Source organism: Suillus subalutaceus (assembly GCF_016647625.1).
Source record: "Suillus subalutaceus strain FC151 chromosome Unknown DFJ58scaffold_48, whole genome shotgun sequence".
NCBI classification, from domain to species: domain Eukaryota; kingdom Fungi; phylum Basidiomycota; class Agaricomycetes; order Boletales; family Suillaceae; genus Suillus; species Suillus subalutaceus.
In genome coordinates this window covers 208,381-224,335 of record NW_024540297.1, presented here as the reverse complement: position 1 = coordinate 224,335, position 15,955 = coordinate 208,381, and the positions used below count along the sequence as shown (strand labels likewise).

General features: G+C 47.4%; 4 protein-coding genes across 4 annotated transcripts; 3 read left to right on the top strand and 1 right to left on the bottom strand.

Moving 5' to 3' along the window:
• The first annotated feature begins 919 nt into the window (after positions 1 to 919).
• On the top strand, positions 920 to 7,247 carry DFJ58DRAFT_356974 (inositol hexakisphosphate-domain-containing protein). Its single transcript, XM_041380005.1, has 33 exons — positions 920 to 1,352; positions 1,407 to 1,598; positions 1,697 to 1,832; positions 1,887 to 1,921; positions 1,974 to 2,089; positions 2,159 to 2,166; positions 2,222 to 2,252; positions 2,301 to 2,546; positions 2,598 to 2,609; positions 2,673 to 2,772; positions 2,825 to 2,989; positions 3,092 to 3,221; positions 3,277 to 3,352; positions 3,417 to 3,436; positions 3,499 to 3,682; positions 3,732 to 3,760; positions 3,813 to 4,090; positions 4,148 to 4,238; positions 4,300 to 4,576; positions 4,630 to 4,786; positions 4,836 to 5,000; positions 5,047 to 5,166; positions 5,223 to 5,424; positions 5,479 to 5,589; positions 5,640 to 5,660; positions 5,713 to 5,788; positions 5,839 to 5,909; positions 5,956 to 6,178; positions 6,234 to 6,257; positions 6,307 to 6,568; positions 6,622 to 6,745; positions 6,798 to 6,872; positions 6,931 to 7,247. Exons 1-33 carry the CDS (start codon positions 1,016 to 1,018, stop codon positions 7,073 to 7,075), a joined length of 4,239 nt encoding a protein of 1,412 aa, XP_041244286.1. The 5' UTR covers positions 920 to 1,015; the 3' UTR covers positions 7,076 to 7,247.
• Positions 7,248 to 7,261: 14 nt separating this feature from the next.
• DFJ58DRAFT_786291 (uncharacterized protein) lies at positions 7,262 to 8,159 on the top strand. Its single transcript, XM_041390075.1, has one exon. The coding sequence runs from the start codon at positions 7,425 to 7,427 to the stop codon at positions 8,091 to 8,093; it is 669 nt and encodes a 222-aa protein (XP_041244285.1). The 5' UTR covers positions 7,262 to 7,424; the 3' UTR covers positions 8,094 to 8,159.
• DFJ58DRAFT_659929 (uncharacterized protein) lies at positions 8,139 to 8,681 on the top strand (the record flags this gene model as incomplete). The annotated part of the gene is made up of 1 exon (XM_041382117.1): positions 8,139 to 8,681. A coding segment is annotated over one exon (543 nt), but the record flags the coding sequence as incomplete, so codon positions are not given.
• A 3,110-nt stretch (positions 8,682 to 11,791) lies between these two features.
• DFJ58DRAFT_356962 (uncharacterized protein) lies at positions 11,792 to 12,508 on the bottom strand. Its single transcript, XM_041380004.1, has 3 exons — positions 12,303 to 12,508; positions 11,993 to 12,255; positions 11,792 to 11,941 (listed from the first exon to the last, which is right to left on the bottom strand). Exons 1-3 carry the CDS (start codon positions 12,308 to 12,310, stop codon positions 11,877 to 11,879), a joined length of 336 nt encoding a protein of 111 aa, XP_041244283.1. The 5' UTR covers positions 12,311 to 12,508; the 3' UTR covers positions 11,792 to 11,876.
• Positions 12,509 to 15,955: the final 3,447 nt, after the last annotated feature.

The window sequence follows — 15,955 nt, the reverse complement described above, 5'->3', positions numbered from 1 at the left end:
CTCCCCACCAGTTATTACCCCTACCTGGCGGCAGGCGCCTTCGTATTTTTTCTTCAATGATCTCCACTGCATCCTGGATTTTTCTCTATCTTGCCATCCCACCTCGTGCATACTTCCCTACGGTCTACATATATATCTCTGTCAAATTTTTGTAGTGATAATTTATATATTGCATCCTCATCTGTGCTCACTCAGTAAACCAAAGACATGAAAATTTAAGTTGATTCATAATTAAAATTTCATGATATGTAAAGAACAAAATACTGTCAAGGAGAGGCTACACCGTGACTACACACCCAAGTTCTGTATGGGAGAGGGTGGACAGTGGACACGAGGATGGGGAAGCCAAATTGGTGTATGGGGAAGGTGGGGCTGGGAGCAGAATTCGGAGCAGTGGCAGTCTCTGTTGTTGGTATCAGAGCTGGCAGCGCTGTGGGAGTCGAAGTCGGGGATATCGACATCGAGTATTGGTCGGGTAGCTCGGCAATGGGCGTTCAAGTGAGTGGCGCTAACATAGCAGGACAGCGCAGAGTAGGTATGCGCGAGGGCGGTGAACTTCGACTTAAGAATGACCAGGAAATATGCTTACCGAGCGGTGGTTGAACGTTGAGGCCTGAGGCCTATGGGTCATTACCACTGATGTAATTGATGCGTTCAGGGACTTGTGTTTCCCACCCTATTCGGAGCTGATCTACTTCAGAATGATAACAGGGCACTACACACTCCACTGAAGTCCCGCATCAGTGCAAAGTCGTTGAAAGGTAAATGAAAAGAAAAGGAAACTTGGTAAGTGTCGGCCGAGCTTGCGGAAATGGCTCAGCGAGCCACCACTAGCTAGTCTGCCTCACTTGGAAGTTGGCTGACAGCCACTAGCAGTAACATTGATGAAGATTCTCACGCTTCACATGGATGTAATGGACACGACTTGTCCTCATGCCAGTCGTGTGACGCACTGTGGACTTTCGATTCGAGGCATTTTAGCCAACTACTACTTAATAGTCTCTGGTCTCATCGTATGATAGACAACCAAGCTCCCCGCTTTGTGCCATTCGAAGTAAGCGCCATGCACGTCAACCAGCTTCCAACGACATTACTAGATGATGCGACCGAACGTCCAGCATCAGTACCTTTGGTGGATCGGTCGGCTCTCCAATTGGCATCTAGAGATATCAAAGCTCTCAGAACATCTCGCGTCGTGAGCGAATCAACAATATCGATGACAGGAAAACAAGCCATCGCACCTCTTGATCTCATGGACAATTTGAAGCGAGCAGAACCATCTGTTGTCAAAACAAGGACGGGAAGTGTGTTGTCCAGAGGCTTCATCTTGAAAACAGATTATTACCCGTCTGGTTCGCTTGATTACCATTGGTTGCTGTGAAGTCAGTTCACAACGAGTTTAATAGGCCGAGCTCTTGATCTCGACTTAAATGTCCATGGTGCTCCCAACTTCAGGGCATCACGTAACACAAACGTTTTCGGAGTTGCTCAACCTCGCACACAGGGCCTACGAGCAATTCTCTCCGTCTTGCGCTGTCGCCCTGGCACCATCAGTCCGTCTCATGTCGTTTGGTTTTCTACGCGAGAGGAACCGATCGGTAAGTTTTCCTCGCAATCTTCAAATCATCATCATGACCCAACTTAATACATTAAATTTTGCACGTCTTATTCATGATGCATTTGTTCTCTCCTTTAGTGTATATATCAGGACGACCCTTCGTCTTGCGCGATTCCGTCGAACCAAGAAGAACCCTATCATTATCCGATCGCGCTGAAAATCTAGAAGCCATAGAAGAACGTCTAAAAAACGATATTTTACAGGAATCAGCAAAGTGATACCCATCCAATATCGCTTGTTGGTGACAGCACTAATTCTGTTTGACCAGGTATGGCGGCCTAATATTAACTCACAATGAATTGCGTGAGCAGACAATATTTCTCTTCCATCGGATGTTGAGTGTCAACTGTTACAGCTGCCGAGACCGGGGACGGCGCCGTTTTGCCTACCTGGACCCATGTTGACAAGGTCAACGTAAGAACATCACGAGAACTCTGGGACGAAATGCGTGCAGATGGGTGGAATGTAGAGGTATGCTTTCGTCGATTTTTCATTTATTCTCCTGAATTCAAGTTTCATCTTATACTCTCTTCCTCGTAGTATCACCGGTATGTTGTTTATGCGTCCTGGCGCCAGGGTCACATCGTTGATCTACTACTTCAGTATCCCTATATCCCCCGACCGTCCCATTGAAGTGAGCACGTCATATTTGTAACTATGGTTTACCGCTTACACCACCTAGGACAACTACCTAGATGCGTACCTACGTGTTATCAAAAACACAGATCCGGTACGAAGTGCTCTTGTATTTTCCTGCGGTATGGGTGCCGTTCGAACTACATTCGCCATGGTCGCTGCCGTGATCGTCAGGAGAAAGATGCTGCTTGCTAGAGGTTTAGAAGATCCATACCCGAGTAGGTCATCTTTCTTGAGCAATTTGGGTAGCGGATCCTATAAGATGGATAACGGCAGCCCTGGCATCAGTACGGTGAGTTCACAATCTTTTCTTGATACAAATTCCTTGACATACTTTTGTCAGCCTACAAATCAGGTATGGGGCCCGTACGTCATTCGATTACGCTCGAGTGCTGATTTGAACTTGGTATTTCCTAAGGCGGCCACTGATATCAAGCTAGCTCAAGCGCTGGAAAATGCCAGTGCACAACAGGACCAAAATAAGTCACTTCTAAGATTGACCTATGTATTACAGCGACGTACGTATCACCGCGGCCTTATCTCGGAAATCACTCACTTTATCTCTCACAGATCTCCATTCGCAGACTGTGATTGCCTTGCTCATGGCGCAACCCACACTCTTGGAGAACTTACGCAAAGCACACCAAGGCAATTATGGAGTGATATTGAGTCTACTCGGGTGTTTAGATCACGGCTTACAGGCTAAAAGACTGGTCGACCGTGTAATAGATGCATGTAGGTGCACCGTCATGCTTCATTATGTCTTTGATCTTGTGCCTTAAAAATGACATTGTTATGTATTGGGGGTTGGCCGCTAACCATGTCTTGATTCTTTAGGTGATCATGTCACTAATCTCCGGGAAGATGTCTTCACCCACAGGGTCAAATATTCACTCACAACGGCCGATAATGACGAAAGCAAACGAGAAGATCTTTTATTCAAGGCTCGGAGTGCGCTGGAGAAATAGTACGTGGTTTGTTGTGACTATATTGTTTAATAACTGTTACCGGATACCTGCTAGTTTCTTCATGATCACCTTCGCGAGTTATGTTGATTCTGTTGATGACTTTGAGATGACCTTTTTGGATTGGCTAAATGTACGTTATTCTTTGTAATTGATGAAATATTCCCTAATCACCGCATTAACGTCTTAATTGTTAGGCGAGAACAGAAATTTGGAAGTAAGCTGGTCCCAGCATATCAGTGACTCGGAAACATTGAATGACGCCCTACATGTTTATAGTCAAATCAAGTTTCTCCGCAAGACATACGGTTCGAGACTCAATATTTTTGCGCCCGTCAACGATCTCTCTCTCTTGTCGAGATCAGGAACAGAAGATAAATCTCTGGTGGCTGGACAGAAGAACGATGTGGAGATCGCCGGAGGTCAGCTACTCGGCGATGAGTATAGTGACCACGTTGTCAAGGTTCGCTCTTTGAATGACACGAAATACTTGGGCTCATGAATTACCGCAGAATCGGAGTGGAATTATTTTGCGAGAGAGGTACGTCAGCATCATGTGTTTGTAACGTGTTTGACTTCTGCCTGTCAAATAGCACGCTTCTCAAGTCAGATCAGTGGCTTTCAGAATCTCATCGTGTGTCCGACTCAGTCCGCGGGGCAATCAACTTTCGTAACATACCCGGGACTAACATATACGCGAGCGGCCAACCCACTGAATCTGCAATCGATGAGGTGGTGCATCGTGTGAAAGAGGCGCACCCTGAAGCCAACAAAGTCGTATGGGTGACATTGAGAGAGGAACCCATTGTGTATGTCAACGGCGCGCCTTACTGTTTAAGGCGCGAGCGCTTCTCCCTCCGGAACATGAAAGGTTTGCGCCCTCAGGTTTTAGGTTTGATAATGTTCCTGAAGGACTGGACTATCATAGATTATGGAGGGATTTCTGCTTCGCGATTGGAAATCTTAGAAGAGCGTCTGAAAGATGATGTCCTTGCAGAGCTTGAAGCATTTGGGGGAAGGTGGGTCTTTGTTTACCGGCAGTTTCAAACCATAATTCATATACCCGGAAATACAATGAAGGTTGCTTCTTCACACAGAGACCTCAGATGGATCTGTGATTCCTATATGGGAAGAAGTACGGCCCTCGAACGTCGCAGTACTCAAGGACATTATGGCATCCCGTAAATCTAGACATGGCTTGGACCTCCAATATGTTCGGATCCCGATCACATCCGAGCGTCCTCCTGATTTTGCAGACATCAGTGAGCTCATGGACCTTGTTCTTCGTACAGACTCTTCCCGCACGGTTACGGTCGTCAATTGCCAGCTTGGGCGAGGAAGGAGCACTCTAACTTCCGTGAGTACGGGTGGAAGCGAAAGACTGTCAATATTGATGTTCTTGCAACGCAGGTGTTGATTGTCCTCATTCAACAATGGCTGAATGACAGCCGGGCGCTTTCTCAGTGGTCACCTCGAACGGAGCATGGCTCGTTGTCAATGTCAATGACTTCTGATATGTTTCAGGATGAGCCTGGAAATAAGCGCCATTCGTATCAAGTCATCAATAGTACGTTATTAGCCTTTCCTGTTTAGGTATACCACTGAGATTGAGACAGATCTCCTTCGAATCGTCCGGAAAGGTCCTGCAGTTAAGAACACTGTTGATGAGGTCATTGATCGATGTGCGATTGTCATGAACCTCCGAGACTCCATCGAAGACGAGCGTATTTTGGCTGAGAAAGCAACTGACGAGAAGCAAAAGCGCATTCATGCTTCAAAAGGTAAAGACAATGCTTTCTTTTTTATCCTAGTATTGAACAGCCCTAGGGATGCATAATTTGCGACGCTACTTTGAGCTCATTTTGTTTCAGGCGTATCTGCGATCTACTGAGCCAGATACAATGCAGTCATTTGAGACTTTTAAGAGTTTCATTGAGAATCGCCCAGGTAAGGATATCATTCTTGCACCTTACTAAAGTGTTTCACTTCTCAGTATGGCATAGTCATCAAAACGTTCGAGAAGGAACTCATTGCGGAAGGCTTACACGCCCTCAAGCCACTCGAGCGTGCGGACGTGAATGAGAGTGTGGCTCATCCCGACGAAGTCAGGCAAGTGGTAGTAAACCGATCTGGCAGCATTCTCTCTGCGTCTACCATTCTCAAGAGCGACTTCTTCTCCAACCTGCAAAAGATGTCGCTCCCTGAGTGCGTCTTTTCACAATTCCAATGAAGCGTGAACTGAATGATTTTCTCGTAAAGGAGGATCGAAGGCTCTCCTAATTTCCGTCGCGTGCCACTAACATTGAAGCTGGCTTCTTCTCGGGCTTCTTCTCCTATAGATCCGGCTGATGAGAAGATGTTGTGCGGCAGGTTTGTTCTCTGAGGGATGACACTTGACGTTCGCTAACTGAGTTCTACAGCGGAATGCCTACAGTTCAAGGGTGGGTTTGCAGTGTATTAATGGAATGAAGTCTCACCGGGTACTGTCTATAGTTTGCGGCGAGCGCTAGCACGCGTTGATGCTGATCCGCAAGGTCACAGTATGGTGTACTGGACATCTCTGCGAGAGGTGAGACTCGGAATGTCGATGTTCGCTTCATCATGACTGAAGCGACATAGGAACCGGTCCTCTATATTGCGGGCCGCCCGCATGTTCTGCGGATCGTAAACAAGCCACTTGAAAACGTAGAGTGAGTGTTTATGAACCACGTGGCACAGCAGACTGATATCGCGCAGAGCAACTGGGGTCACAACAGCCATGGTGGAGGCTATGGAGGAACGCTTAAAGAAGGATGTTATACGTGAGGTCAGAATGGGTAATGGACGTATTCTTTTGCATGATGAGCTCGAGGAGCGGCCTGGCGTGTTCTCTATCATACCCATATGGGAGACAGTGGACGAGGATGATATCATGACCCCAAGAGATGTTTTCGATCTTATGGCTAAGGAAGGGTTCAAGGTCAGCGCGACATTCTTGAATTTTTAGGTCTGCCGTTGCTGATTCTGTACGACAGATCAATTATGGTCGAGTTGCTATCGTGAGGAACTAGGGTTTCCTATGAAACAAGCGCTCATGGGCGTTTACAGACTGACGAACAAGCGCCGTTACCTGATGCTCTGTCACAATTACTGGAACGTGTCCGGTCCGGATATCCAGAGGCAGACGACTTCATATTCAATTGTCAGATGGGCCGTGGTCGTACAACCACGGGGATGGTCACAGCCTGCTTGATATCGACGACGATGAATTGGCAGGGCGAAGAGAACTACATTGACGGACAGGAAGATCCCGACTCTGTTGAATACGACTCCATTGATGGTCCCTCAGAGGAACAGGCTTACCGGCAAGGTCTGATTGCCAGTTAAACCCGAGTGTTGCTGTCTGACGATATGTTGTGGTAGGGGAGTACAAGACTATATTGCAACTTGTCGGCGTCTTGTCTCACGGCAAAATCGCAAAGCGCCTGACGGACCGTGCCATTGATCTTATGCAAGACGTGCAGAATCTTCGCAAGTCAATATACGAGTAAGTGAAATGACCGTATCGTGCCTTGTTCTGGCACTAATGAGGAGTGTAGCTACAAACTCAAGGTAGAGGCCCTGGAAAAGGGAAGCGCGCAACGGAAGCTGATGAACGTTGCGGTGAATTACTTGTGAGTTGTATCCATGTGTTGTTCACGTAGCTACCTGACGCGCGCCCACTACACGCAGATATCGCTATGGCACCCTGATCGTGTTTGCTAACTATCTCATTGAAATACGGGAGATGCAGGGAAGGGAGACGAGAGGGTTTTCGGATTGGCTTAGAGAACATAGAGAGATTGCGAAACTGTTGGGAAGGAGGTCATTGGACTGAGGATGGGCGCTGCTCCGTGATGATGATGATGATAACGACAACGACTTACTTATAGCATGTCGCACAGGCTTAATGATTTCTCCATCATGTACCTTACTGCGCGGGCAGAGCCCGTTGATACGAGATGTGACACTGTTACGGTGATGTCACGACAGTGAACACTGCCACCGGTCATTGGTTGCCGCTCTGCTTTTTACCAGACTTTCCTTTCATTCACATTTACCTGCATTCCCTCTTCGTACCATACGTCCCCAAACGGCAACGACGTGCTAACCTCGAAAAATACCATAGAGACCGCTCATTAATCTTCGTGTCACACGATATTAGACAGTCAACTTAAACCCGCACGATGAAGAGCGCGATGAAGAGCACGACATCGCGATGTCTGCTGCTTCTTGTAGTGGCGTCTTGTTTTTTGGTATCAGTTGCACATGCTCCACATCAGCTACTTGAAGAGCGAAAGCCTAATCTTCATGTGCGCCAAATAACTATATCTGCACCTCCCGTGGGGCCTACTACTACGACCCCCACTACTACCCCCACTACGACCCCACCTACCACAACCCCTACAACTACAACACCGCAAACGACGTCAACACCCTTAACTACTTCGACACCTCCTACCACTTCTCCGACCGAAACGACGGCTACCCCACCGTCAACCCCCACCACCGCCACCACCGCCTCCCAAACCACTTCCACACCACCTTCCCAGACCACTGGCCCCACCCCGACTACAGCTCCACTTCCATTGTCTACATCGGTACAAGTTACAACCAATTCTGCTGGACAGGAGATTACCAGCACTATTGTCATTACACCCACATCCAGCACGACCCCGTCAAGCACACAGTCTTCTTCTAGCAGCAGTAGCTCTAGTGGCCTTGGCACGGGCTCCATTATCGGTCTTTCTGTAGCGGGTGGTGTTGCAGTCATTGGCATCATCTCATTCTTTATTTGGAAGTTCACCAGAAAACGCTTCGCAGACTTTGATGACAGTGCGTTTTCTGATTTGTAACTTGTAAATCTATCACGACCTCACGATTTAACAACCGCATCAGATGAAGCAATCAAGTGGCCAGAGCTGAACACTCATGGCTCTGATGTTCACGCGTTGCCAACCAATTCTACGGGCCGGTCAGGTTTCGGTGCAGAGAATGAATCCGAGGTGAACCTCGCACGCGCATCCAGTCCCGGTGGATACGCCCATTCCGTAGCTGCCAACTCACTTCCTGAAACCTATACAAATTCACCAGATCCATACGCCGTCCCTCCCCTCCCGCACCTCAACCCCAACCAACCCTACCACGACGACGCCGGGACCTACGACCAGCCAGGCTACTACGATCCCTATCGTGGCCCCGTGCCCAATACATTTGGTGACGGTTTCTCAGATGGCCATAATACAGAGGCTATCCAGATGACGCGGATGGCCCGGACCAGGAGTCCAGGTCCACAGATAGGATATGATGTGCAAGGTCGCGCGTCCCCTGGTCCGCAGGCGGCCATGGGATATGCACTTGATGGGCGACCGGCAAGTCCCGCCATCGGTGGTGGTAGGGTATCGCCAGGCCCGCAAGCCGCATATGGGTACGGGCCGCGGTGAGTGCTTGGGGGCAATGCGGGCGTGGGGAGGAGGACAAGTACGAGAATAGGACAGAGCTGCTGGATATTTTAGATTTTATCCGGGAATCGGGAATTTTTGTGTGGATGGAATGCTAGTACACAGCTGCTGCCGACTCAACATGGACCTGCTGAGACGACTTACCGATTGCGACGGACGGTTCTTGGTGCGCCATTATTTGGTTGGTCACGTTCCAACACTTGTCTACGATATCTGCATGACCCTGGGTTTATCTTTGTTATGAATTTCGTCTAGCGTTTGGTTTTTATTTGCCGCGTTCCGTATGATCATTTTGATTGTTTCAACGCACAGACTACTAGCCCCTGGACTCGTGTCAGCGCCATCATCACCATCATCATTGTCGACTACGTCGTGCTTTCAGTATATCTATCTCCCCATCATTTTTACTAAGACGCTCGCTGCAACATATACGAATCTCCTTTATTCTTATCATGTGTTATACCATCCATGAAATCCACATCCCTATAGCTATCCAATGAATACTGATCAGTGATGCAAAGGATGGCTTGCAGGAAGTTTCTATCGTGATTGCATGATAAAGAATGGAGGAACCATAGCTCGATTCATCAATTCAGCTACGTCGCTTGATAAACTCATTCTACATGTCTTCTTCGGTCGTATGTTAGCTGCACAACGCTTTAAAGGGGGATTACACTCACATGACATCTGGAGTTGCTGCCATGAATGTTGAGAGAGAGAGATCCACTCCATCGTTGCTACAAGAAACACGATCGGATCTCCAGAAGTCCCTGTGCATTCGCGTGACCAAAAGAGATAGAGCAACGACCTGAGTCCTGCTGCCGAATGAGTAACCATCGCTTCCTCCAAGTGAGACTAAACACACTCTGCAATCATGTGTACCACTGGAAACTATATCTCGCGTTAATGGGGTGGCTTCGAGTGTGCACATTGACTTACCGGAAGGAAGACTGTAGCGAGGATGACACAAACAGAGAAAGCTGTGACATTTAGCAAGTAAATACATATTTAAGAATGATTTGGGCACGAATCAAAGCTGCAGCTAAAGTACAATAGATTATGGTGTATGAGACCACGCATAAGACGGTTTTTGATCTCCCAGCCACCATGACTCTCGAAGACGCGATACAGCACAAACACCAATATTTCTGCAAGTATGTACATGCAAAGGCATGCGGTTAGTCCGAGTTCATGTTTGAGTAGCAACCTCTAATAGCAACCTAACTCGCCAACAACTAGCAAGCAGTACACAGCAATCACTGAAGACTTTGCCTTCGTATCAAGATATCCGACACCCCCAGGGATCGAACATTCTCCTTTACGAATAGATTAGATGTTGTGAGTTGAGCAGGCAAAGGTTTTGAGAGATTTACTCACCCACTGATGGGATAAATTCTAGAAAGCAGACGAGGATTGGTATTAGATAGGCCTGCGGAAGACGAGTCAGACATATTATCTGGAGTCGGCTGCAGCCTCCGAGTCCTGGTATTGATCTCACAATAACGTTGATGATTTTGAACACCATGAACCTTCTGTCCCGCTCCCATACTGCAAGTGTTCTGAGTATGAAGATGCCCGAACCATCAGGGATTTGTGCAGATGTTAGAACGCAGGATCAGCAATAGCTAGTTCGATCGGTAAACCCACACTCGGCGGAAAACATCGACAGGAACCCTACACCTAATGAGGTGTGAGACGCAGAGTCAGTATGCGTCGAGGTAAATCAGCATTAGACCCACAAATATTTGTTATATATATCAAGCGACAAAGCTATGATGGGGGTATGAGTTGGATTCGCATGTTTGCAACATTTGATCATACAGTGTATGAACCACGAGGCAAAAAAGTCACTGCAAAACATGAACGCGTTACACCCTGATGACATTGTGGATGTGTAAATCTGATGCTCACCAAGCATATTCAGTAACATGAAGACAGATGGAAAGTAACTGCAGGTGAGATAGAATACCGTGCCGAGCCCGCACCGAGAATCGAGAATAAAAGCGACCTGCATCAATTACAGTTCAGAGTATATACTATAGGGCGTTCAAGCAAATTTCCACTTGCCGAGTCAGGCATGCAAAGTATGCAGTCATATGTCTTAATACAGTGAATCACTGCACGGTCATGATAAATTATATAGCTCACCCAAAGCGATGTTAATGCAACTATCAGGATAAGAAACATAGATTAACGAAAGCGACTGATTTAATAGACAACAGCCGCACCATAATAGTACTGGGACGGGACGTTGGTGATCCAGGATTGACTCGATTACAGAAGTTGTACTCACCTTTGACCACAAGAGCACGTCAGCTTGAGAGCCTTGTAAAGCACTCATACTGGTTAATGGCGACAATTCGCTTAGCTATAGGTCATTTATAAGATACTTATACGATCCAGGCAATGCAGCGTCCCGTGGACGTTGGTGAAGAAATTAATATGGGAAATGATGATCGTGTCTTATCGCAAACTGCAGCATCGAGCATAGTCTTATCCTAGTGCGGTCGCAAGAGTTGCAGCTCCGGTTGCATCAGAACATGCATGTCACCTGCATAGCAAGGCACCACCCAGAAGAGGTTTTTTCCCCATGGAAATCACCACGGCGATCATCATCCACGTTCTCCGGAGAAACGTTCTGATCCACACATTGAGAACCTATCAGCGAGGTAAAGTGGGTTAGACCCTGGGTATGCTACGGAGGACATGAATTGGTCATTGCTGAGGAAGAGCCATTCAACAGATTACCTCGTAGTAAATAACAACTCTCATCATATTGTGCTACCACAGACAGCAGCTTGTACGCACAACACCCGTGAAAGAGCAATGTCAGGAGCAAGGCAGTATTCTTGCGAACACACCCGTGAAAGAGCAATGTCAGGAGCAAGGCAGTATTCTTGCGAACTTAAAGCTCGAATCAGCGGGCGCGCAGCCTCAATCTGCGGGGGCCGGACACCTGCGGCAGCTGCAGATGTAACACCCAAAAATACAAGGAGCGGCTAGCAATTGACGTAGGGGAGGAAAACAAGAGCATGTTGGTGGAGAGCCATCGTCCTGTCGCCAGACGTAGGACATGAACGTAAGCATGCATAAAAAGAGTTGACATCCATGCCATGCAGTGCGCGCCTCCAAAACGGCCCTCAGGTAGTGAGTTGTAGATAGGGTATGGGGATTTAATCACAACGCTACCACAGGTGAGGGTAGAATACAATGCAACCGCATGGCACCAGCCGCGACACAGCCTAGGTGCTTCATCTGCACAGCACTATTGAGCTGTGATGATGATAGCGCACCTTTGTATATGCAACTCTCCCGGCCCCGTACAACACCGCCGCCGCTGCCACCAGGCCATCCATCTCGATTCTCGATCATGAGTGGAGTCAAAGTCTTTTGAATGGTACCTGCAGTGAGTGATGCTCTGAGTGAAAAGGATGAAATAAGAAAAAAATCAGACAACCATTCTCCTGCGTATATCGCGGCTCTGGCAGACATAGCTTCTGCTGCCAGTGATATACAAAAGACATCAGTAACAGTGAGAAGATGCGGGGTAATACTACTAAAGCATATTCGTGTTCCGATTCACGGCCCCGGTCAACGAGTCACCTGAACATTCAGCGTACAGTGAAGTTGTATATGCTGCCTTCAGCAGATTGTGCTATCAAACAATGACCCAACAATACCTTCATCATTGGTTAATGTACTATAGTCACTGACCTAGTACCTTCTCGTGTGGCTGTGCCGAGTCCGTTCCATTTGGCATAACTCGGTAGTGTTGGCGCGAGGCGAAGCGAACCAAGACGAAGTGTCACTTCGTTCTGATGAGGTGGAACGAACTGAAGTGCATCGAAGTCGGACCGAGTGATGAGACAATCAGATTCTTGCTATTAGATTGTAGACCTCGTTGCCACTTCGGTTGATTGTCCTGAACGAGGCGCAACGAACCGAGGTGGATCGAACTGCCTCAAAATTCGAACCGAAGCGAACTGTAATACCTCGAGGTCACCTCGCTTCGACAACAACACTAGAACCAGCTAAAATTCCCACGTGCACCGCAGCATCCTTGATGCTTGATGAGTTACTATTAGGGCTGCTCAATATTCAATTCTTGGGCTCAGTTCACGGGCTCAGCCCAGCTGAGTTCACCTGTCACCAATGACATTAATATTCCTGAACGTTCGGCAGATACCCGGCACCCACAAATATTGTGCACTTGACGACCGGACACTAGTAAGGATTTTGATTTCACGCACCGCTAGGATGTTCATCAGATCGCCTGTGCAGCAGTCTAGAGTGGCACTACCCTTCCTACATTGTTCTCATTCCTGTGATATCACAGCCTAATGTCCGAGGCAGAAGATCTGTTGTGAACAGGTGCGCAACTGTGCGTGAGGCGACCAATAACTGCAGCGAGGATTTAAGTCGGTATTGAGCGCTGAGCGTCGAATGTTGTACATCGAGGAATGTGCATTGGCGGCCCGGAGGTATGATGCAAATTGAGTGTGGTGTCTTGTATCAGATTCTGCACTACCGCTTACTATTGGTGTCCCTATGATATGATAGGGCAATGCCGGAGGTGGAGGGTGGGAAGGTTTGCATGAGGTAACATACGCTGAGGACAAGGATAAACAGCAAGATTAGGCATTGAGAAGTGTACTTGAAGGGCCCTCGGGTTGTACAGGTGAGGTATCTGTCTGTATATCCAACATTTCTGTCACGCCGACATGATCTCCGAGTCAGCCCGCTCAAGTTGAATGTCCTCGGAGGAGCTGTTGCGCTCGGGCGGGCGGATACTGCTGCTCATTTGATGGCAAACTTTTCCGAAACCTCACATCACATCACACCTAGGCATTTATTAGACCAAATTTTACATCAGATTAGGCGTTGAGGAGTGAGCATTGGCAGATTGTATGGCACCAGTGAGTTATTGCCTCAGCTTGTTCGAATCTTTGACTTTTCTCATGGCGTGCTAATAGTGTGATACAGCCTTCGGCCCTTATTACTAGTTTTTCAAACGGCTGTAAGAGCCCTAGGATATAGACGCTTGACTGAATGTCTCTGGTGAAACTTGATGCCTGTCACCATCACCCACGATCAACATCTACTTTGAGCCCCTGGGTGGACTTCACATGCATGCAAAATACTGCAGTCAATCAACTTTCAGTAACGGATATCGCCTCTCGATCTCACTTTGACTGTGGTTTCACAGTGGCCGCCTTTGGGTGAGTGACGTATGATTGGGATGAGCATGATAATATTCAAGAACTGTTGATCTCTTACAAGTCTTTCCAGCACTGACATTCGGACAAGAGGTACGTTGATGCTATTTTTGGAGCAATCATCTAGCTAAGATTGGTTTCATAGGTCGAATTGGTCTGGGTGAGCAGAGTTCCACGTCAGAAGAACAGCATTGATTTGCGACAGAGGCAACATTGGTCCCTTATGACCGTTCTATATCTGAGTGTATGCAGCTTGCATTATAGGTGTGGTTGAAAACTCATGTTCACTCTTGAAAACACCCTAGGTGCGCTATCTTGGAATATCGTCTGCCGTGCACGTTCGGAAAGCTAAATGATTGATGTTGTACTAACGAACCACATCTTATCATCAGCGTGGAGATACTGAGTTTGTCTCGTCGCATCACCATGTTTATTAAACTTTATTTCTTCTGACCGGCGGCATACATTCAGCGTTCCGACGATCTTCGTAGCAGATGTAGGTCTGTCTTGAGTGTATGATCCACCCGAGGCTGATCACTAATCGCATTCGTCAGGCTGGATTATGTACATCGTACAGAGTCGGACAGGTTCTGTGGCGACTTAAATGCTTTTGGAAGGGGCACAGACTGCATCGTTTGTCGGGCTTGCATCTGCAGCTGTGCGCTACGTTCAATATCATCCATAAGAGAGAGGCACCGCACATGAATCCGGCGAGCCCAGACTGCAGGACGAGTCATGGTAGTAGGCAATTGTGAACCACTAGCAGGGAAAGGGCGAAATCGATTTAACTTTGACTACGAACTGCACGACAAAGGGTCGTCTTCGTACATACTTGTAAGTGGAGGCTGGAGCACCGAAGACACGATTGATAGGTGGCGCCAGGGTCTATCAGGATGTTGCTTCCTTGTTGTCCAATTCATTCCTTACCTGACTTTGAATTACTTCAATTGACGCACATTCGGAAGTAAGTTTTCAAAGGATTTTTCGAGTGAGACCAGCATCCTTGAGATTGCGTGACAGGGTGGAAGCGCTGACAGTGCCTGCTGTTCATCACTGTTAACTGCTTTCCGATAGAAAAAAGGTGCTTATCGTGGATGCTATTAGAGGAGACGCTCGTATGTAGATGACTACACGTTTAGTTTGGCCTTATCAAACCCGTTCTTCAAGAGGCGCCAACAATCATCTCAAGGCAGTATAATGTACAATGAAGCTTAAACGCTAAGCGCTAAGCCTTGGCTTGCCTGATAAGTTTGCAGCATGGCAAGCGGATGGGAACTAACTACTACTGGATTAATTACATGTGGGTTATGATACGAACCGAAATTTCGAGGGATGCGTACACGCCGAAGGAGGCATAGACGGTTATGAAGAAGGTCAGTCACTTTAATATGCACGAAGGGCGCAAGACTAACACCTATTGATGACTGCTCCAGAAGAGACTAACGACCCAGTTTGACGGTAGTTGGCCAAAGAAAAGGAAAATTAAATCCTGCTGTTCGTCACAGTTTAACAACTTCTTTCGGACAGCTTGAAGGTGCTTATTGTGGACGCTATTAGAGCAGACGCTCATATGTAGATGTACGCATGTAGTTTGGCCTTATCAAACCCGTTCTTGAAGCGCCAACAATGGGCGTGTCAAAAGGTGTCAGTTGTTCGGGCATATATGATTTGACCATGATAACCGCTCACCTAAAAACTACAATCAGCATGGTATTTCATATATGTACATGGCTTATTCGCGATGGCTACACTTACCTTCATTGTGTAAGAGATTTCGCTTGTAAATCCTGTCGCAGGCGTGCAATGAATATGCCACAGTCTCAAAGAAACCGAGTACCTAGGTTCCATCGTACTGCTACTGAAATCTCCGGTTCTCGGGGCTAAGAGGGCGCTATCACTGCAAGGGGGTGCTATCACTGCAATTCAGGACTACTATGAACCAAAGGCGCCAAAGTTCGAAGAAAGCGCCCCCCTATCAGGGTTACATAAACCCTAACCTCGAGAATCGGAGATTAAAATACTTGAATTGCAAATCTGACG

Excerpts from the sequence above, each read along its gene's own strand:
- DFJ58DRAFT_786291 (XM_041390075.1), top strand. The coding sequence starts at position 7,425 with ATGAAGAGCGCGATGAAGAGCACGACATCGCGATGTCTGCTGCTTCTT.
- DFJ58DRAFT_356974 (XM_041380005.1), top strand. The coding sequence starts at position 1,016 with ATGATAGACAACCAAGCTCCCCGCTTTGTGCCATTCGAAGTAAGCGCC. Across the intron at positions 2,990-3,091 it reads CGACCGTGTAATAGATGCAT|GTGATCATGTCACTAATCTC; the intron begins GTAGGTGCACCG and ends TTGATTCTTTAG. Across the intron at positions 6,746-6,797 it reads CTTCGCAAGTCAATATACGA|CTACAAACTCAAGGTAGAGG; the intron begins GTAAGTGAAATG and ends TGAGGAGTGTAG.
- DFJ58DRAFT_356962 (XM_041380004.1), bottom strand. Across the intron at positions 11,942-11,992 it reads GGAGAGTTGCATATACAAAG|GCTGTGTCGCGGCTGGTGCC; the intron begins GTGCGCTATCAT and ends TGAAGCACCTAG.